Here is a 23510-nt window from a genome sequence, read left to right as displayed (position 1 = left end):
CAGGAGCTGAACTGTAAATTTGCAGCGCTGCAGCTTTCGTCTCCTGTGGAGGGTATTTTGTGATACTCGCGATGATCACAATCAGAGGGCGATCATTTAAACCTCCTTAAGACTGCGACACACACCGCAGCTTTATTGGCCAACTTTTAAGTGTAATGGTGCACAGAAGCCCTTTAATCATGTGCAGTGCGATCAACATGTTGCCAGGAAACATTTGACTTGATGTTTATGCTTTTGGTCTTCGTGTCTTTGTCTTTTGCTGGAGGTTTGGCCAGTTTATAATTCTCAAAAATTGACTTTTTAATGTCAAAGGCCTTTAAAGGGCTTGCATTTAGCCACAGGCTCCCGTAAGTAAGAATTTTTCTCTATGAGCTCAGTTTGTGGAGATTTTGACTTTTGTTCTTTCTGTGCGAGCAGACAAAGAGCTGGGGAAGAAAGTCTGATACAGCACTAATGACTGTTCATTTCTGCTCACTCATTGTTCTAATGGCATTATAATGGAGTTTAACCACTCCTTATCCCTCCCTTTGGGAACCACTGGTTGATTAAATCACTCCCTAAACTTCAGCTGTATGTAGATGCATCAGCTACGCTGTGCTTACTTTCAAGCTGTCCACCAGTGCAGGGACTTACTGTCTCATTAGAGCTGCAATCAGTTATCCAAGAGATTAGAAACACTCAGATAATTCATTATTTTTCTACTTTCTACTGTATTTCTACTTTCTACTGTTTCAGAAAAAAAGTAATAAAAAGCACCTGCCTTTACTTAAATGGGCTTCCAAGTTTTAGATTTAATTTCTGAAATAAAATTAATATTAATGTTTTCCAAAACTTTCTTAATTAAATGCATCTTTTTTTGGTATTATACACCAACATGTAGTTAGACTTTTGATTTCTATTAAAAAAGTCTCCAGCATCGTCAGATGAGCCGGGTTTTATTAGTGATCTTATTGTGAACAGTTTTACATCGAACATTAAACTGTGGTGGGGATCTGCTTTTGATATTACTTACTTAGTACCTGGGTAGCATGAAACAAGACATAAATTACCTGCAGTTTGATTCATGCGACTCTGCCACACAAAAATGCATCCCGCCTGCAGGATTCATAACTCTGCAGGGAAAGTCGGGAAGACAGCCTTCAGTATTTCACCGAGCTGCTTTCCTTTTGTAGCCTCGTGGACTTTTGTCAAGCGCTTTAAAATATTGTTCAGGATAGAGTCATTTAAAGTTTTTATGCTATTGATTTGAAGTGTGGAAAACCAGGAGAACCCAGACACAGCTTTAAAAAATAGAAAAAGTCTTGACATAGGAGGCATATTTTGTAGATTCTCTGTCTGAATCTGACATCACAGCACCCCGACAGCGTGTATTTGGCAGCTTTCTGTTCTCTTTGCTGCGGCCAGTCAGTTATATCATCAGCTTTTCTTATTTTTATTTTTTAAGTTGATTTTCCTTTCCTCTTTGACTTTCCCTTCCAGTGCCTGACTAATATTTTCTACCTCAGTCAGCTCTGCAACTGTGCAGAAACTAATGCAGAGACAGAAATCTGGGGTTAGATGGAAATTTGCGTCATGTGCCTTGCTTCAGATGTCACTAGACTCTAGTATTAAACTTACTATTAATATTAGCACCGCTGCCTGTTGCCTTTACAGTGATGCAGGAACTCATTTAGAAGATGATTCACTCCCTTATTTGCTAAAATCCAGAGTGATTTAGACCGAGCGCCGTCATCAATCCTGAGATAGATTCACTGAGACCGTCTTCCTGTAAAGGTCATTCAGGCAAGTTGGAGTTATGTCTTAAAATTAAGCAGCTGATAGCAGTCATGTGAAGAAGTGCATGTAAAGTGTGTTCTTCTGTGGTCAGCTTTAGCTGCAACATTAAAGCTATCCACATGAAAACAGCTTTACCTTCTTTTACCTGCGTAACAAACAGAATAGCTTACATACATGCGTTTCATCCAGAAGCTACACAATAACATTACTGACAGACATATAACGCTGAGGACGCAGGGTCACGTGTTTGCTTCTTCAGCGATGTGTATTCTTTTATTAAAAGAGGAGAAAGTTTTTTAAAAAGCAGTCGAAATCTTGCTGAAACACAGGCTGAAAAAATGTGCTCAAACATTTACAAGAAAAGCTCCCAAATGATGTGTTCATCATAAAATGATGAGCTGATTTCTGGTAAAATAGTCATTTTCTTGAACATTTCTAAGTTTTTTCTATTTAATTTTCAGTTTGTTCTCATAAATTTCTGACTTTAATCTAAAACATTCAGATTTTCTGGTAGTTCCACATTTTTTTTAAATCTTACCTTAACCTCCTAAGACCGTACATCTTTCACGGCATACATTTTTAATTTCTCTTTGCTATTTGGGCTGATTATAGAACAGTGGCAGTATAATGTCAGTGGATATCAGGCCCTTGTAGAGCAAAATTTAGTATCTTGGTCCAGACAACCCAAACTGTGATGTCCACATATGTGGATTCCAGGTCCTAGAAGGTTAAACAACCTTAATAGGCCAGTTTTGCTTTTACATTCAGGAGCTGATAAATTAAAATCGATTAATATATCATCAATGTGACCAGGTGTGACTAGGTTTTTACAGTTTTGCATACTTTAGGGGTTTAAACAACAGAAGACACAAAAGTAGGCTGATTTCACAAGCCAATCGAACCCAAAAAGAGTAAAATAAGCTCATTTCTAAACCACACAGAATGCATGAGAACCTCACCAGGTTATAGTCCAGAACATGCTGAACTGGGTCCTAAATTTTGCAACATTTTCTCTAATAATTGTTGTAAAAAGGTGTAAATTGCTTCATAAATGTCACGAGAACAAAGAAAAAAGGGTTTCTCACAAACCCGCTTAGTGTGTCCCCTCCAGTGCTAGCCCCTTCACTGTCATTACTCTATATTATCTTGTCAGTCTGATGGGAATATTACCTTAATAAAATGGCTTTGTTGCATGAAGTCAAATGAAAATTATTTTAGGGTTGTCAGCACTTACAGATCCTGAAAGGCCTGTGATTGAAACTGAATATGGTAATAACATGAGTACAAATGTCTGGTGAGATTAATATAAAAGCAGTGCATCTGTTTTCATTTGGGCTCTGTTTTCTCTGAAGCCCCTGTGCGGTGGTGGAAGAAGCATTGCTTGGACTTCTAACAGCATTCTGCAGTCGGTGCAACGCGTGTGTGCACGAGCGGGACGCTGTTGACAGTGTGAGTGAAGAGAGGCCGCGCGAATTAACAAAATATCCTCGGATTCTAAAAATACTTCAGCTTATGGGACTCATTTGATGTGTAATGTCTCCAGACATGTGTGTGTGTGTGTGTGTGTGTGTGTGTGTGTGTGTGTGTGTGTGTGTGTGTGTGTGTGTGTGTGTGTGTGTGTGAGCGTACGCTCGTGTATGGCACTTTGCTTATTTTCTACTGTTTAAAGAGCCACATGAAAGTTTCCCTACGCTCAGTAAGATTGTCTGTTTTTTTCATCACAAACACAACCAGAAATATGTTGGCGCAGTCGCTACTATTATGGGTTTTTTTACTGATCCTGGTCCAGATTTTACATTATGTGTCCAGTGGATTTGAACTGTGGAGGTGTGTACACATTACTGCCAGCTGGCTGTAAGCTCAATGCATCAAATAGGAGTGGAAAAAGGTTTAGGATACATAAAGCACGCTTTTGTGCTGCAGCCAAACTTGTCCAAGTGAAAAGGTTCAGGACTGCAGTCTGGAAGAAGCTCAAGGAAAATAATGGTTGCTGAATGTAATGGAGTAAAGGCCATTATGTGAGGAGGAGGAGGAGAGAAGAAGAGTCAGTCTGTCCACTGGTCAAGTGGAGGTGCTTTCTCTAAAAGCACCTGCCGTTCTTTGTTGCACTAAATCAAGCAGGGTTGCCTCCCTGAAGACCTCCAGATGATGATACTACCACCTGGAGCTCTAGGCGTCTCCCTGCTCCACCTTTCCACTGTAGGTAACTTCAACATGCAACGCAAACAGCGAGCGACTTCCAAACAGCCCCATCTGCGCTCATTACTCGCTCTTTCTCACTGTTTAAGAATTCCCATGCGGTTTGAAGCTTTTCTCTAATGAAGCACAATTAAAATGAAAAGAAGGTAATGAAAAATATTTACCCCCAGTCCAATGAAGTGCCTTGGGAAGTTGATGACTGCTCTTAATAAAAGCCATATGCCTGTTCTTATAAAATCCTGTTTTTGTGGCACACATTTCTTAGGCGTTGGCTGTTGTGCCAGTAAGTGAATTAACTCCTGACAGTGGGTAGGAGAGCAGTAAAAGGCAGTTTATCAGAAGCAGGAGATTCATGCTGCAGTCGTCACCGTGCCAAATCTCCAGCAGAGATAACCAGTCGCTGGACTTTATGGAAAGGCGTTCATTGAACTGAGATGTTTATGCTGAAGCGCTTCGATAAACACGTCACATTATCTTTTTTCCTGGTCTTACGTTAGCATATAGAACAATTTGGTAAACATATCTGAGGTGGCTCTGACGGGAAATGAACAGCTGACCTTGGCAGTATTAGAGGCATGCATTATTCATCAAGCTGGAGGGAAATCTTTTTTTTTTCGTTTCAGGAAACATCCCAAAATTTCCAAAGCGGTGACTTGAAATACAAACATGCACATGAAAAGTGAGCAAAACCACAAATAAGCGACATACAGAAGGCGGGATAGAAACTACAGCCAGCCACGAGGCCGAATCTGCAAATCAGAGTTTTTCCACTGGCTTCGAGTTTACATTATAAACCTTGACCAATGTTTTAGTTCCTTAAACTATGACAACAGATCTTTTCATGTGACAACATGTTAAAATATCCATTAAAAATCCAATCTGGGTTGAAAGTTGATACTCTTTTCCCAGTACCAGGACCAGCTTGCAGCTGTTATTCAAGCACAACCTCCTGCCACTTTTCAGAAGCGTCCTTGCAGTGCAGTGGATACAGCATTGCTGTGCTCTGTTTATTGTTCCATGTGTATTAGAGGTGACAGCTTTTTGAAAAGCCCAGTAACCATATTTATCTGGTCATTGTTTCACAGCTGTCATTTATTCTCTAAATTAAAGTTTTGATTAAGTTGAAGTTTTAAAAAAAACGTAGTTTTTAATACGTCACTGTGGTCATGTTGTTGTTTTATCTTAACACTCTCCTAAGTGTCTTTGATCCTTCTGAGCCCACAGCTGTCTGTTCTGGCCTTGAAGTTGTTAAGGTGTGATTGTGGTTGTTGTATATTGTGTACAGTTATGTTAAGGTAGTGTCGTAGCTTTAACAGTTTATAGTCACCAGTCCAGTGCACGAGTACGTTTTATTGAGCTTGTTGTAAAACTTTGGATTTCTTTTAGCTGAAAGAACTGGTTGATCTCTACTTGCCTTTAAATGAGGACTCAGTGCAGGAGCACAGAGAAGCCTAAACCACAGAGAGATGCTGCAGCAGGTGTTAAAGGTGATGGTGCTGTGAAAACTTAGGGGTAAAAATAGGCCCACAGCCCCTTTTTTTGTCATTTTTTATTCTTATGCCAGCACTGAAGGGGTGATATTTTCAGAGTGAGTCCAATGTGCCGAAACGAGCAACAATAAATGGTTACGTTGCTGTGACGCACTTCATGTGACAGCTCTTCAGAACAAATTTTGATGTGACATAATGTTCCTAAAATTCTGGATGGGAATTCACGATTCCCATAGGAAAAATGACTTGATTAGTGGATGTGTACTCTGCCGAAGTCACTGGTGGTCATGCTACAGCTATTCACCAAGTTCAGCTTCTTGTCATGAAACTTTAAACAAACATGCACGACTCCCTCAGGATTTCAAAGGGTTTTGCAGACTATATACAACTCCTGAGAGTGATAGCAAGAACAGTGTGAGCAATCCAGAACAGGACTGAGGATGTGGAAAACATACTGCAACATGCATGAAAAGGAACGTCACGCTCTGTGCTTGCTGTGTGGACCGCCTCCAAGTTCTCAGGTTTAAGGTTGCAGAGAGGCCTGAGTGGATTATGAAATTTACATGTATGGATACAGCCGTGTTCTTGGAGAACATGGATTCACTTTCACAGCTTTAGTGACTTTAAGTGAGGTCTAATCACAAACAACAATGAAGAGATTTTGTCCACTAAGAATCTTAAGAAAGAAACTTCTTTCCACTCGTCAGAAATCTGAAATGTTTCCACATGAGCTGCTTGACTGAAAATACTCTCAGTCTGGGGTTGAAGTGTCACCGTCTCAACATATCAGAGAGCTCTCAACGGTAACATGCAGCTGATATGAGAAGCTGTGACCAAAATTCTGTCAGAGGGGAATTGTTGAGAAAACAGTGAGGACTGGACCGATGGCAACATAATGTCCTTGTTTCGTTATATTCCCACGATGCTTTCACCAGAAGGCTCACACAACCAGCCTTCTGAACTTGTGTTCAGGATATTTTTAGGGGGAAATCATCTTCCTTCGGCTCCTTGAGAGCCTGACAGGGTCGCCCGAGCCGAGGCGTGCTCTCTCGGGCTGATCTCTGATCGGATCCAGATGCTGCTGGAGTGTGGAAGGGGACAGCACAGGAGCGTGGAGGCTTCACGGCAGCACTGATTGATAGGGGTCAGGATCAAGTTAGGAGTCACATTTCCTGACTGTGATCCCTCTTTCTGTCTCATTTTCTTTCCTCCTAATGCTCTAACCATACCCAGCCATCGCGTCTGCTGTCACGGTGTCTCCCGACGCCTGTGTTTTATGCTCTCGGCTGAGACGGCACAGAGCTCAGCGGGCAGCGTTACGCTCAAGTCTGGCACTTTGCCTCACCTCTGCTGAGCTTTAATGAAGTCTTTTACTTTCATTTAACTAGAATTTGTGGGTGCCCCAAACCAGTCTTTCAATGAATCTTTCCATCCTCCAAACTGTGAAGTGTTAATAATAGCAAAGCAAAAACAAAACAACGAGTGTAAAACTCCAGCTGTAGAATATTTTCCACAGTGTGATTGAACAGAAGAGGTTTAAAGCTCAGATTTGTCACTGTTGCTTGTTCCATCAGCCAGTCACATATGTAACATATGTCCACTGTAAGTCTCTGCTTCTCCTTCCCTTCAGGACCATGCCGACCCTGCAGAGCTCTGCCGTCCTGCTGCTTTTTAGCATCCTGATTGGACTGAGCTGCTCTCTGGACCCAAGAGACCCCAATGTGTGCAGCACGTGGGAGAGGTGAGGCCTGCTTAAACACACAAACAAACAACTGTCACTGCTATGATACAATGTAATCATCATACATTGCATATATGAAAAAATGCAATTTACTAAATTTAAAAGTTAAAGTGGTCAGACGAGACATTAGGACACAAAAACAGCCAAATAAAAAGAACATTGGTGTTATTTATGGTACCTCCTCTGTGGAGGCTCAGAGTCAACTTTCTAATTAAATTTCAGCATCACTTTTATTGCTTTAGTCATTTGTGTTTAGGATAAAACTATTTGGGTGACTAACAGACCAATCAAATGCAAGAAAACAGAGTTCAGTCAGACAATTTACTGTAAAACAGATACATGACATGTCTTTACTAAACTGAGGCCACAGTATGGCAGACATTTACAATGGCATCGAGTGTTGTTGATGTCATCTACACCCAGGGTGTGTGCTTCAATTCTGTCAATTCCATCTTTCTCACAGACTCTGTGGAAAAGTGCATCTAATAGCTATTTAGATAATTCAGACAGGACTGATGATGATGACGAACAGCACTGCCACTCATAAAAAATCTCCTGTGAGTGGGTGTAGTATTTACACTGTTTCTGCTGTTCTGCCTTACAGCTTCACCACCTCAGTAAAGGAGTCCTACTTGCATCCTTATGACCAAGTGGGAGAGGAGCCCTGCTCGGATCCACGGACTTCCTACAAATGCATGCGCCACAGGTAGCTGAAGCAGAATGACTCATTTCCTTCCTGACTTCCTCTTCCTGCCAGGGGATAGTCAAAACATAATGTGCGCCCTATGTTATTCTTTCAGGATCACCTACAAAACAGCCTACAGGCAGGCGGTGAAGACTGATTACCGCAAGAGATACCAGTGCTGTCCAGGCTACTACGAGAGTCGAGGCAAATGTGTCCGTAAGTAGCTGTGGAAACCTTTGCACTCTTTGCTCTTACTCGTGCATCAGTGTCATGTTACTAAGACAGAAAGGTGAGACAAATCGGTCTGGAGAACTTTTAACAGAGACCAAAACCGACATTAAAGTTCTCGCTACAAGAATGAAACAAGATAGATGTGAGTAATGATTACACTGTTACATTTTTCCTTATACTAAAGATGTACAGCCACAGCGATGCTACTCACTGGTTTCACTTAACAAGGCAGCAAAGTTTAAAGTTATTAGCTAAGTGGAGCAAGTTACATACAAGTGGAGCAGGTGCGATGCACGGACACAGTTATCTTCTAATTGGTGTCTCACAACAGGCTGATAAAAATACAAGGCTGTGTCATAGACAGACATTTATTAGATAATTCTATTTAAGTGTATTTTGTTGCACTTCTATTTAAAAACAGGAATACAGCGAACACTGTGCAGAGAACCTCACCAGACAGCTCTCAGGAAAACTGCAGTTCCTCTTGTGGCCACTTGTGACTGGTTTGAAAAACAGCCCAATCCCCTTTGACTTAAAAGGGGATTCCCTTAAAAGGGAAAAACTTAAAAGCATTAGAAATCATGTGAACAGCTGGTGTTAAAAACAGCATCCCCCCCCTCCCAACCCCCACCATAATAACAACCGTATTATTGGTTGTATAACTCGAGCTTTAGCCGGCACCCTGCAAGGCCTCATCTTCAAATTCAAGTCACTGAATCTATCGAGGATGAGAGATTAACAGAATTATCTGAAGGCACACAGCTTATTGTGCAGCTTATTGTGAGGCACAGCCTATCCAGCAGGTTTCTCAGGGACAAGATAAGTGTCTGTGCATCTGTACAGGTTGTGGCTGCTGCTTTGCTCTGCCCTGTCATCCAAATATGTCACCTTTTGTCTTTAAAAAAAAGCTGACGTGGAAGCAGCCAAAATACTAATGTTAAGGCACTGAAACGAAGAGTACAAAAGGAAAAGCATTCTGACACTGGCTTATAGACAAAAACAACATCAACCAAGTCAGTCAGTACCAACACACTGATTAGTTTGCAAGCAATACTGTGCTACATTTGTGCACGCAGTAACTCATTCACATTACTCGAAGAAAGTGTTTTATTTCCTCTTTTTCCATGCAGTGTGCATCGTCAGTATGAGCAGCACGTGGCACACAAATAACCAAAATTGTAGGTTCACTACCCACTGGAGTTTCTCATCCTGCTGGCAGTAATTGCTGGAATTTTTCAGAAAAATATATTTGATGTGTTTTCATTCCAAGATTTCACATCATTTTAGGAACTTTTGTTACAATAGTTAAGCTTCTGTTGAGTTCAGACGTGCGGCACTGCTGCCTCTGCAGCTCAAAGCAAAGAATGCTCCATATCAGTGTCATCATTTGTATGAATTCAGCATTTGATCAGCTTGTTTTCATGTATCATGATGCAAAAATAAAGTATGTAAGCTCATTTTTTAAATAAGTAAGTATTCTATATCCTATATATTCATTTTTTCTACTCTAGTGATGGTGGCCTTAAAGTAAGAGGAGCTAAAGCAGCTTGTTGGTAGCGGATGAACTGACGGGCTGCACCGAGACCCATTAAAACCTGAATCATACAAAGATTCTTCAGTAAAGTCAGAGAGTAAAAATATGACGCTGGAAATGAGTATAATAAATTCATAAAAAAAATTACATTATAGAGTAGTGAAGCAATTTTACCAATCCATTTTTACAGCTTCATTTTAATTAAAGTTAAAACTTTCATCCACATTGATTTGATTTGTGCCTCAGGTATTGTATAATCATGTTGTCTTATAATTGCTGTACATCTAAATGACCCCAACTTAAATATACGTGGAAGTATTTGGTGCTCTTTTAAATGCCATCACAATTTGAACTGCAAAAACAAAACAACTTAACAGGTAAACTCATAATCTCATCATTATCTAATGTTCTGCTGAAAAACATGGTTCTTCTTGCTCATGAAGATGTTACTCAAGGTGTATGTACACCTAAACAGTGTGACACGCTCATCACCCACAGCAGCCTCTCCCACCAGGACAGTTTGCCCAACAATGTAATGTAAATTGCTCAGAACCAGCTTGAGGAACATGACAAAGATCCCAATATGCCAAATCTGCCTCCAACCTCTCAAGATCCCCGTCTGACTGAGCATCCAAGGAATAAACTGGTACAAACCCAATTTTCTGTGGCTTCACATTGCAAGCCACACGACTCAGAAATCCACCATCCATGCCCTGAAGGGGCAGAGTGGGTTTGTTGGTACAAGGGAGACACAATATTAACCCCACTTGTAGAAATAAGACTCTGTAGGTGGAAGTTTGAAGTTATCGGCTTTTTCACACAAAGGTGGGGCGCCTGAGTTTGTCAGTTTATATTAAAAAAGTATTTTTAATAATATAAAAGTTGTTCATGATACACTCAAAACAATAATTCTTTGCCCTCATGGACACAAAGCAATAAATGTGAGTGAAATAAAACTGAAATATATTAAATCAAGTAATTAATCATTAAGGAAAATATGATTTGAATGTATACAAATCAAGTCAATTTAATTTGACCAGATATCATTAAATGTAACATTTTCCATTGTACTTATGTAACAAAATGAAAAGTTAGTTAAAGTCAGCATTCTGGGTTAAAATATTTGTTTGAGTGTATTACCACCGATGAAGAGACCCAACTGTCATCATACAAGGACATGTTTCTATTGGTCCAGACTCAGTATGTCAGCTCTCTGGACATACTGATATAATGGAATTCAGGCACGAAACACATTGAATTTAAGACATGAGTAAATATTACATAAGGTTATAGTACTTCTTTATTAAGAAGTATTCTAATGCAAAGGGCTAAAATTTGCAAGAAAGCAGTAAATACGTGCACATTTAAACCCTGATCTGCAAAGCAATTCACCCATTGTGCATCACTTTGTAGCTGATGGTTAGTTAGTAACCAACTGATGTTGCAAAGGTGACGCTGTGTAGTGTATTTACCACAGTCAACAGTTTCTTCAGTCCTGTTGGTATTTGCTTCAATCACTTGCCTGAAACATGACGCAGGTTTAATCGGGAGCTTTGTGTCTCTCTCCACATGGCTGCTACTCTCTTCTTGGCTGGTTTAAACAATGTGACTGATCAGTGTCGTCGCATAGGTTGAAACTGTTGCAGCTGTCAGCAGCGCACTGACACTCTCTTATTGCTTACAAACAGCAGCGACAGATATAAATAACACAAAACCACTCGTGAGGCTGCATGGTTTGAGGAAATTCTACAGTAGCTTCACAGACCTTCCCATTCATCGCTGGATGATCTTAGGAGTAAAGTATGATAATAAGAAGGCTTGCGTGCTTTGTGCTTGAAAAACTGACATTTTGTAGACGGATGCTTGTCGCCCAGCAGAGATAATATGCGTTTACGGTTGCCTATTGTGTGCCACCTTTAGCCCAACCTCTGATTTTCATGACTGACACGAGAAAGGCCAGAACGGAACCAGATGAGCGTGTTTTGAGCTTTGTAATTGAAATATCCTCCATCGACGTGTCATCTATAGCTCTGAACCCAGTTTCTGTACAATGTAGTGTTTTTTTTCTAAATATATATAATTACCTATAATTATGTTTACCTTGTTCGTTTGATGACATGTTAGATCCCCAAGTTTCCCTCCCCCAGTATCCGCACGCCTTCAATTAAAGGGGAAAAAGTAATCAGTAAAATTACTGTTTATTGAGTTTGAATTGAAAGAAAAACATGTGCATTCGCAGCACGTTGCTGTCAGCAGAGAAAACGCTTTTGTAACAAAAAAATTAAAGAGATTTGTAGTCTCCAGTCATAAATGCATGTTTGAATTCACTTAATTAACAGCAGAGCCGTTTATGATGTTGGCTTGCGCACAGCTGAGAGACTCTTTTTACAAGGAAGCTCCTTGACAGTCTGAATGGCATCTTAACGCTGGAGCTTTCAATTGCATGGTTGAGCCCAGCTGTCGAGCTGGCAGCTCGTGCGCCGCTTACGATGGGTGGAATACATTTACAGGGAAATAATACAGTTGAATAGATTTTGATTGTATAAACAACTCGGATTTGTTGCTTTGAAATCTATTTCATGGTGTTTAATGATTAAAAGAACAAAATCATGCCGACATGAAGCATAATTAGTAACTCTGGAATCTTACAAAAAATGGAAATGGAAAAAGCTTAGCTGCAAGGATTAATCAATCAATGAACCAAGCAGTAGAAAATCAATTTGTCATTTTTGTGATGATTTGTTGCACTTCTGTTTTGCATCATTGCAAACTGAATATCTTTGGAGCTGCACAGAAGACCTCTGAAGATGTCGTCCCAGCTTCTGGAAAGTCATCTGTTATTTTTTATTTGTTTTACTTTAAAGAGATTTTGCAGACTTTTACACAATGATTCCACAAAATAATCTGCAGTTTAATTGTTTTCTTTTCTTCAGCTTGTTTCTTGCAGTCTTCAGTGGCAGACAGTGACTCTGACTCAAACTTGATTTGAGTGAAAGTGAGTTTGTTCTTTCAAAGCCAGGAAAAAGCTTTTTGCTGCCATTGATTACGACAACGTCTTATTCACATATCATTGCAATGTCTCTGTAAACCGGACTCATCACAGCGCATCAAGTCTAACTTTTAAACCAATAACTCATCGCCGTGTCCTGTAGTCTGCTGTTGGCCGGCCATCTCGCTCTTGAGTCATGGGTATGTTTTTATTTACGAGGCCATGCTGGACAAACTACCCTCATATCTTCGGAGTGATTTCATGGAGCTCATCGTCCAATCATAATCTCCCAAGACACATCTCCCGCTGCCTGTTCCAGCGTATGAAGAGAAAACAGTATGTTTGCTACTGCAGCCAGTATGAGTTTGCAGAAACAAATTGAGTTAAATATGTGGTATCCTTTAGGTAAAAGGCTTAACTAACCTAGCAGTAAATTGTTCTTTTAGTCTGGACTGTATATAAAAGACGGACATAGGTAATGCAACATCACCAACTGGTTAATGGACTCTGGTTTTAAAGCCTTGAGTTGGTCATTTTGATCATCACCACCTCGGTTTATTGAAACCAAGCATGATAACAAGGGATACTTCTTTTTTTTTTTTTTTTTTTTTTGCCTGTCCCGTTTGGCTCTTTTGCCATCAGAATTGTTGTCTAAAGGCAAAGAAAGATGCCCAACGGATTTACTTTACCAAATTGACCATCCCAGCCTTGCCGTAATGGTCCATTTGATTCACCTTTTATTGTTTATTTTATTTTCACTTACTGAATATGGGACAGACTTGACTGGGGGAAAGAAGGGCAGAAAGAAAGAGGGAAAGAGAAACAGCTGAGAAGAGGGACGGGGGAGAAGGGCAAAAGACAAAAACCAACAGAACGGGCAGAGAAAAAAAAATGCATATATCAATCACCTGGATCACCTGCTGAGAAAGAAAAAAGAAAGTAAGCAGAAGAGAACAAGAGTAATAGAATAAACAACATCACAATGATATATGGGAATATGACAGTAAATACTAAATATTAAACATTATTGTGCAGCACATAAGATCAACAGAACACAGTGTGCTTTGAGGTAGGAGCCAAAAAGGGTGTAGTTTGTGGGTGTGATCACCCGTGTGTACACCTGTGAGCATGGACGCGCTTGTTTTTTGTTTTTTAAAAGGTTCCTTCATGTAATAATCTGCTAGAGGGTGTGGGGGGGCCACAGCCCCGTCCTCCAGGGCATGAAGCAGGTATGGAGGAGATCAAAACTCCAGACATCCAGAGGCCCCCAGAACACAAGAGACCAAGGAAGACCAACAGAGGGGCAGCTGCGCCACTGTCCCAGAAAGAGCTGAGGAGAGTCCCAGATGAGGGCTCACTCAGCAGCCGCGGAGCAGAAGCCAGGGGGAGTTGCAGTGACGCGCCCGTGAGCTCCGCCGGCAGCCAGCCGTGCCTGAGTGACCGAGCCCCAGGCCCCGAGGCCGGGGGCACCCCACCTCCGAAGTGGCCCGAGCAAGCCCCAGGCTCCAGGCCCCGATAAGCGGCCGCCAAGGAGTGAGCCGGTGTGTACCTGGACGCCCATCCCCGGATACAAAGAACCACCAACGCACCGACGTCTGAGGGGGTCCGCCACTGGCAGGGGAAGTGGTGGTAGGGGGAGATAGGCCTCCAAACCTTGGAGGGCCTAAGATGTCCCCAGAGAGGTGGCGCCTGACACCCAACCCGACATATAGACACAGACATACAGGCACACACAGATACAAACATCCATTCCCACCCTCATGCTCTCATATGCACTTACTCCACACTCAACCAACGTGGAGACAGACATAAAGAGACGCTGTACACACGATCACACTCCCCAAGCATACTCTAAGCCCCGGGTCTAGGTACCCTTGCCCCTGGAGGGGGGGAACTGCACCCAGACCCAGGTGGTGTTACCCTTTTCCCTGCGGTGGGGGGAGGCAGACCGCCCCGACTCCGCAGCAGCAGGAAGGCCCCACACTCCAGACCGCAGTCGGACGGCCAACTCCTCCTCCTAGCCCCCCCGCTCCAGCAGGTCGCAGAGAATGGGGGTGAGAGAAGACTCCAAACCTCCCTCCACCCGCTCATTGTAGTGTTGATGCATGTGTGTTCTAAGGTGCATTTAAAACCCAGGAGGGCATGGAGCTACCTGCCAGAGAGCAGCAGGTAAGCGCATGGGGATACTTCTACCAAGGATACCTTGGCTGAGCTATGATGTGAAGGGATTTTGCAGTGATACCAGACTGACTGAAAAAAGCAACATATCAGACTATTAATTAAATAAATGGTTGTTTGCATGTGAATGGCTTCAGTCTGTACCATAAAGAAAGATATGTTTTTAGTTTTTTTTAGGATCAGTTGTTTTGCAGTGATTTGAAAGGTCAAGTTGGAAGGTAACTTATAGGTCTATAATTTTTAAAATAAACCCCAAACCTTCAGTTTAGTTCAGTTTTATTTATATAAAGCCAGTTCACAACAATGGTCACCTTAAGGTGCTGTATATTGTCGGTAAAGCTCCTACAGAATTAGAAAGAAAACCTCAACAATCAGACAGTTTCATAGTGCAACACTTGGCCACTGTGGGAAAGAAGAACTCCCTCTCCACAGGAAGAGGCTTCCAGCAGAACCATGCTCAGGGAGGGGCAGCCATCTGCCACCACTGGTTGACATAAAGAGACAGGAAAGAACACACACGGTTGTCAGAAGATAAAATCTGATGATATCCAGTAGTAATATAAACACATGGAGAATGAAATAGGTGTGGAGAAGAAAAACCTAGTGCGTCATGGGAAGTCACTGGGCATGGCTGAATGGATGGCAGCATAACTACGGGATGGTCTAGGGTCATTATATCCAACCCTAACTATATGCTTTATCAAACATGGAAAGTTTGAAGGCTATTCTTTAGAAGGCAGACTCTCAGAGAGGGCGTTTGTCTCCTGAAACCAAACCCGGAGCTGATAGCTGAGCGCTCTGCCTCCCATTCCACTTTTAGAAATTCTTGGAAACACAAGCAGTCTGAGAGTGAAGTGTTGGGCTGATACATGGGTCTTTAAGATACGATGGGGCCTATTGTATGTGACGAGATGGATTTGAAATTTACAATAAAATTCAGAAGTCAAACCTGCCGCTGAGACCATAATCTGGTGTTTAGTGAGCGTCATTTTCTCTCATTTATAAACGGACTACTTCCTGCACCAGACTGATCACCCCTTGCTTGCAGATAGAAAGAATGCAGGTTTATGCATTGCTTTTTAAAAACTGCGCATGTCAATTTTTCATACACACACCTGTCTTTTAGTAAGTCTTCATTTTCTTTGTGCCCTCATACTTTGTAACCTGGTTTTTACAACAGTTTTATTTGCGTGCCTGATGTTGGATCGTCCTGATTGAAAGCACTTGGCGGGTCTCTCTGGAAAAAGAGGTCACCAGCCTCAGTGGAACCTGGTTAAATAAAAAGCTACTGTGCTTTTGTGACATTATCCAATTTTCTGGCCAAAAGCTTGAGATAACGTAAACATTAAAGCTTCTTTAAAACCCTGACCCTTCTCCACAAATCTGTTTCTAATTCTGTTCCTTCTCACCAACAGCTCGCTGCACTAAGGAGTGCGTCCACGGCCGGTGTGTCGCTCCAGATCGCTGCCAGTGCGAGGGAGGCTGGCGAGGAGATGACTGCTCCAGCGGTATGAATCAGCCTTCCTCTCGCTTACAGACATTTCCTCACTCTCGTCTCTTCTCTCATTTGCTGTTTCTCCTGTTGCTTTCGTCTCTTTCCCTTTCCCTTCAGCTCCACAGAAAAAAATACACTTCACATTCACAACAGGAAATGAGCAATGGCCATTAGTCAAGTGGCTGATCTTCACATACACCTCTCCATCACACACTGAAGCCTCTCCAATGGAAACAGCAAGGGAGCATTACCGCATGCACAGCAGTGACTCATTTATATCAGACTCAGTCCAGAAACCAGTTTACTAGTCCACAAGGAGGCTGAGCTGAACCTCCAACGTTCGTTCACGGTTACTGACAAAAAAAGAAGAAGCAATGTCAAGTCAGCTTTTCTTAAAAAAGCAGACATGTGCTGTCAAAATAAAAGGAATAAAACAATCACTACCTACAAACACAAGCAGTGAAGAGGTGGTAAGATAAGTCCTGTTTCATGCACAGAAAGGAGTCCATAAAGAAGAGTTAAGGCTGATCCTGCTGCACTTTTTGGCTCCTGTTACAGAACTGAAGTCAGCAGAAATGGTTATATAACCACTGAGAGTCGTGAATCTAACCCTGTTTGCCTTTTTTGAAATCTTTTTAAATTTGATCATCCAAACAGTGGAGTGTGAACTCAGAGCTGCATTTTTAAGGGGCTCCTGTTTCCCCCGTTTTCCACTATATTCAGGCCCATTTCATCGCACTCAGCTGGGTCAACAGTACACAGCCCCCCCTCTTCTGTTTTCCCCCATTCGTTTGCAGAGAGCAGGAATTAGCTTTAGCGGGTAGCGGTTGATGCCTTGACAGTGGGATGATGGGAAGAGGAAATGGAAAATGTTACCCCACTCTCCTTCTTTTGCATGGCTCACTTCTCTCTGTCTCTTCTTACACCTCCCTGCTACCCTAACCCTCACTTTAAGTTTCTTCTTTTCTTTTCTCCTCTTCCACTCCTTTTTCTTCTTGGCTCCTGTAATGGAGTCTTTCTTGGCAAAATATGACCCCACACTTCCTGGATGCCTGTGTGTTGAGCTAGTTAGCTGTGGGAAAGAGGAGAGGGGCCTAATGTTTTCATACTGAAAACATTCTGAATATAGAGACTAGATTTAGAAGGGGACATGGCTCAGCGTGACAAAAAAATAGAGGAGGGGGTTGGGATGAAATGGACAAACAGGCAATGAAGCCTCTGGTATTCCTCACGGATAGATTTTCTAGCTCCCAGCAGGTTTTTCAGGGACCCTGAAGGGTGAATTCCAAAAATCACCAGTGAGTGCTGCTTGTTAGGTGATCAGGAGATTATGTGGACTTTGGATGCAAGCAAAACCCAAGGCGCTGCTTGGACAATACACACGGGAAAAGGAAGAATGTTCCCATCGTGTCTGTCTGCATTCTTCATAAAGGACACTGAACACATGCCAGCTCTGAAGCGTGCAGCAGTTAGTGGCTTTACTTGCATGCAGTAATGCAGATTCCAGTTTGAATCACAGTAGTGGTCAAATTAATGACTCGTCCTGTGGCTAAATAGTCATATCTTCAACTCAGAAGGGAGGAGGATTTTCTGTTTAACTTTATTTAGAAATTCTTTTTTACAAGATTAACTATTTTTAATGCTGTACATACGCAGGGACAGAACGCCAATGCCACTGAAATATCAATAAGAACTCAAATTAATTTATAATTTAAGCTTGTTTTGTAGTTTTACTGCCACAAGTTGAGTAGCAAGGTTTGTTTTATAGGATCATTCATGTGTATGTATGCAAGTGTGAGGTGCATAAGAGCCGTGTGATCCCGTGAAAATCCATATTTAAGGTTTGCAATTTAGGATAATGTCACTTTGATTAAAAAAAACTGTATATATATATATATGGCTGCTTCCTTTTATTGGTCACCACAGGGGCTCATCTGCTTCCATCTCACCCTATTATTAACATCCTCTTACGTAACACCAAGTCTCTCCATGTCCTCCTTCACTACATCCATGACTCTGTGGTCTTCCTTTTTTCCTCCTGCCTGGAAGCTCTGTCTTTATTATGCTTTGTCCAGTATATCCACTCTCTCCTCTGCACTTGTTCAAACTGTCTGTCTAACACCAGTCTTTTCTAATCTTGTCCATCCTGGTCACTCACCTCCAGCTCGGCCTCCTGTTTTTCTGTCAGCGCCACCATCCCCAAACCAAACATCACAGCAGGTCTCACTGCCATCTTGGAAACCTTCTCTTTCACTCTTGCAGCTGTCCTTCTGTCACACATCACCCCTGACACTCAGCTCCATCCTGCCTGCACTGTCTTCTTCATTTTTCTTGTGGACTGTCTGTTTTTTGGGTGGTTGATCCTAGATTTTTAAACTCAACCACCTTTACCAGCTCTCCTCCGTACCAACTTCATCCCAGCCTCCCCCGCCACACTTTTATTCTGTAGGATAAATTTCTCTAATCAAAGTTGAGAAAATGTGTTTCTCAGATATTTCATAGTTCAAAATTGAAGGCCATCATTTCTGCATGTGTTACTGTGATAACCTATCAGGCACAGGGCAGGTTCACAGATGCAAACAATTAGAAAGGAAAATGGGCCTTCAATGCTCCCTTGACATCAACGTTTGGGCAATTTTGACTCTATTATAATGATTAAATCAGTGCTGGACATAGGTTGGCTAAAGTACGTGAAACAAACAGATGTGAATAATTAACTGATGAAGGACTCAGCCAGCTGGGAGCTCAGAAATCACATCTCCAATGAGGGAGTGATGATAAGATTTGTTTGATAGCATTTGATTCTTGTTATGTGTCATATTATGAACCGATTCATTATCATATTTGTGTGGAGAAGAGCCTGCTAACTCTCAAACTCGTAACACTGAGTAGAAACGGAATAAAAATGCTTCCATGTGAATCAGGTAAGCAGAGGCTCTACTGCCTACTACTAATGGCTCAGTTTGAAGTCATTGTTTTGCAATGTGCAGCTGTTGGAAAACTATGCCAGCTCTGATAAACGGAGGTGATAGTCTTGGAGTCATGTAATTCTCATGGAAATCGAGAGCTGGTTCCCAACTGGAAGCAGTACTTGATTCTAATCCATTGTTGTACTGCAAACTGTTGTCAGCAAATATCCAGTTGTGGACATCTACAGTTGCAAAATTACTAGACATAAATCTAAAGCATCCGTATCCAAACATAGTTTTTTAGATGTGTTTAAGGACATACAGAATCATGTTTTGGATAATTCTATTGGCCGCTGCAGGTTTGGCAGAGACTTGGTGGTGCGAACATTTAGAGTAACGGAGCCCTGTTTGGGCCTTTTGGCTGTTCTGTTTCCACTGAAATCATGTGTCTCATGATGTGATGCAGCAATACTGCAACAGCTTGACTGTTCAGTTCAGTTTAAAAAAAAGTGAGACAATTTAATAAGTTGTATTGTCGGTTATAACATCCAACTACTGTATTTGGCAAATGTTAGTGTTTGATATTACAGCAGCCTGCACTCACTGTTCTTTCACACCAAAGCAAAGAAACATTTTCACATGCTATGATTACATGGAAGCTGGGGAAATCCATATTTGTGCAAATTAAGACATGTCAACATGAGCAAAACATTTGCTGCATGTATGTCCTGAAAACCCTTACGCTAGGAGGGCAGTAAAGAGAGAGCAGAAAAAGAGAGGGTTCGGAGACAAGTGAGCAAAGTCATAGCAACTAATGTTAACATGTGAAAATATGTTTCCATAACTTGATTTAAGCTGTACTGGGTTCCCAATGCGACTGCATTCATGTGGAGGAGGATGTGATTACATGAAAGAAAGCTTTTTCTGAGTTTTCATAATCAGCGTTGAGCAAGACTCAGCAGTTTTGGGGGAAGCTCAGACATGCCTTAAATGGTGACTGCGCTTGTTTTCTCTCATGGCAAGAACTCAGAAAGAGGTCCTACAGGCTGGTTTCTGCAGTAAGAGCATGCACAAACATGCAACAGATGAAACAGTTTCCTGCAACAGAAACAAGGCCAATGTCTCCACTGAAGACATTTTTCTTTTTCTTTGAGCGAATGCAGCTGATACAGTAGCAGCACTATCAGACCACTGCATGTTTGATACCTCTTATACAGCTATATCAAGAATAAATTGTCCATATCCGATATTGAAAGCCCAAGTAACAAGCATGGCAAAAGGGATTTATAATCATTGTATCGAAAGTTTAAATTCACATATATCCAGATTACTTATCCTCTTGAAAATCAATTTCCACAGTAAGACTAATAAAAATGGGATTATAGCTTCCTGTTCACGTCCACTCTGGTAAATTTCATCCACTCACTCAAACAACTGCTGGTTGTATCAGCAGTCAGCTCTCAGAGCCCTTCAGTAAATCTGCCCTGGTGCCCTGGAGAATGTCTGTGTAAACATAATCGCTGCTCCAGCTGAGTTTCTCGTTACTCAACGTGACATACTGCCTTCTCCAATGCCCACACAGAGAACAAGTGAAGTTCTTTTAAACAAAAGAGGCTTCGAGTAAGTGCAATAAACTCTACAGTCTGTGGCAGCGCGATTTGCTCCACGACAAATTTGGCTGTACATGCTGAGAGTAACAGTCAATGCAGTTCCTTGTATTTTTCTAAGCCGTGCTCGGGCGTATGTTCAACACCGGCAAAGGTGGGAGTGAGACACGTACACGCATGGAGTGTAGCTCACAGAGCAGAGGATGATTCACTGCAGGTCAGCGTGAAATTGTTGGAAACACTTTTAGCTCTGGAGAAGATAACCGACTCCCATCCATCAGTTACGTCAGTGTTATTGGATATCACGTTTTCTCCGATGTCCAAGATAGTCGAGGTAATTGATGAGAAATTTTAAGAATGCACCCATGACCAATCTGGGTTCTCTCCATGGACTAAGATCTCTTCATCATGAACTGAAATCCAAACCTTGTGTGAATTTCCTCTGCGTACAAGCCTCGAGAGCCAATCACCAGGCTCCTGCATTATTTTCCATTAAAATCCTCTCCATGCAGATCTCCCTGCCAATTCCAAATTATCTGCCAGTAACGTAACATTTGCGAGCTAAAGGGATAGATTTGGTTGAGGAAGAATGGCATCAGACACTCCCTCTCTTGTTGTTGTTGAACAGGGCACAGAATCTAATCACATTTGTTTCTGTTTGTTTCCCATGACATCATATATTTGAGCGTACATAACAGTGTGTGGGGAGGAAAATCAATTAGGAGCAACAGAACGGACACAAAATCATCATACTTGCACCGTATGCAAGTTTCAATAATCATGTGTAATTTTATTTTGACTCGGTGTTTTTATTTCATTTCCAGCATCGCAGAGTAGCTTTGACTCACTGTTTAGAGAAGCAGGAGGTTTTACTGGAAAACGACTGGTTTAAATCACAGGAAAATGTGGGCAATGAAAGTGAGAAGCTCCGTCGTGTGAGTGTGTGCAGTCGTGTGACTGCACGAGCTGTGGGGGTTGTGGAAAAAAACAAAACAAAAGGACAACTTTTCTTCAGAATAAATACAGTAATGCGATGTCCTGTATAAACACATGCTCAGTCTGATTTTTGGAAAGACGTGTTTGAAAGCTGAGCTGAATCCTTTTTTAGCTGAGATCAATCAGGACCACTTCAGCAGAAAGAAGATCATCGTTTCCATCTGCTGTAATCGGGCCGCGTGGCTCTGCTCTGCATCCTGCCAGTTCTTCCTAAAGTCTCATCCACATATGAAGTGATTGCTTGTTTCACTTAGACTTTAGAACATCATTATGTATGTTGTACTTGTATTTCTCACCTCATCACATGCCAGTCAGTGGTATCAATTTCTCCTGTTGGCAGTTGCTTCAGTTGCTTCCCTCAAAGTTGAGAAGAACATATCTCAGGGTGTGCTCTCTTCTCATTGGTCAGTGTTACTCTGACTCATCTCTGCAAATTGGTGAATTTCAATGACATTCCAGGGTCTGTGGTCATTGAACAGTTGCTAGTCTTCTTCTTTCTGAACACCCCTCAATGCGCCATTTACGGTCCTGCGTCAGTTTGTCTTTGTCTACACAAAGGGATTGTGGGACATCAGCCCATGCAGAGACGAGCTTGTGGAAGTCCTAAAAAAGCCAGCGATTCATCCCCTTATGGTGAGAGAGTTATGTGTGGGTCAAATGCTCATGGCTGGAAAAGTTGGCTTGAAAAGGGGAACAAAGATGAAGCATCAAGGATCAAAAAAGTTTTTAACACTTGGCCTCACTCCACTCCAGATGAGATCTTTTTATATTCCCCAGAGCTAAACACCAACAACGGCACAAACACAAAGAAGAGGAGCCCATGTTGCAGGTTCCTGTATTTATTTCGTTACTACCCCTCTGGCTGCAGTTAAGAGCTATAGAAAAGCTATGGTCATACGTGGAGAGCTGCAACAAGAGCCCCAGTAGATGACAGAGCATGCATGGCAGCAGACGTGACATTAAGTCAGACAATTACAAGGAGAAGCTGTGCAGCAGGCTGAAACAGGTTACATGTGCCCCATATGAGATCTGAAGGTATGATCTGAGCAAGCCAATACCATGATTGCGGTATAGATCTATATAGGAACTAACTCTTTCAGTTTGAAACAAAATCAAAAGATATATAAAAATGTTGGAAAAGGCTAATGTTTTACATGATTCAGTATACTGAGTTTGCCCTTTGACCTTTCAGACTGTGACGATAAACACTGGGGAGCGAACTGCAAGCAGCAGTGCAAGTGTGAGAACGGAGCTCTCTGCGACCCTGTGAAGGGATCATGTCGCTGTCCTCCAGGGTTCAATGGACGCTACTGTGAAGAGTCGTGTCCAGCAGGCACATTTGGGAAGCGCTGTCTGCAGAGGTGCAAGTGTGCAACCGGAGGATCCTGCGATAAAGCAACAGGAGAGTGCATTTGTCGGGATGGATTCACAGGGACTTAGTAAGTCCAAACAAACAAAACAGCTTAGCAAATTTCTAAAATCCAACACTGACTTTGTAAAAAGTGATAAAAATTTACAGACATTGGCAATGTTTCTCTATGAAGAACTTACTTTTCAGTTTCATTCAAAATCTGACTCTTGGGTGAGATTTGCATGAGGCCACCTCACAGACACCACAGCTGTGCAAGCACGATGATGACAAAATGACAAATCCAAAGTGCCGACATTAACCATATTCAC

General features: G+C 41.9%; 1 protein-coding gene across 1 annotated transcript in view; it reads left to right on the top strand.

The window, feature by feature from the left end:
* Positions 1 to 23510, top strand: part of pear1 (platelet endothelial aggregation receptor 1) — a 59080-nt gene that overhangs the window by 17283 nt on the left and 18287 nt on the right. The window contains exons 2-6 of the mRNA XM_026185550.2: positions 7096 to 7206; positions 7811 to 7912; positions 8007 to 8107; positions 16239 to 16331; positions 23023 to 23269. Of these exons, the coding sequence (XP_026041335.2) occupies positions 7096 to 7206; positions 7811 to 7912; positions 8007 to 8107; positions 16239 to 16331; positions 23023 to 23269 (654 nt within the window). The remainder of the gene's footprint in view (positions 1 to 7095; positions 7207 to 7810; positions 7913 to 8006; positions 8108 to 16238; positions 16332 to 23022; positions 23270 to 23510) is intronic.

Source organism: Astatotilapia calliptera, chromosome 11, assembly GCF_964374335.1.
Source record: "Astatotilapia calliptera chromosome 11, fAstCal68.1, whole genome shotgun sequence".
Taxonomy (NCBI): domain Eukaryota; kingdom Metazoa; phylum Chordata; class Actinopteri; order Cichliformes; family Cichlidae; genus Astatotilapia; species Astatotilapia calliptera.
Note: the sequence above shows the minus strand (reverse complement) of the source record. Positions and strands in the feature narration are given on the sequence as shown.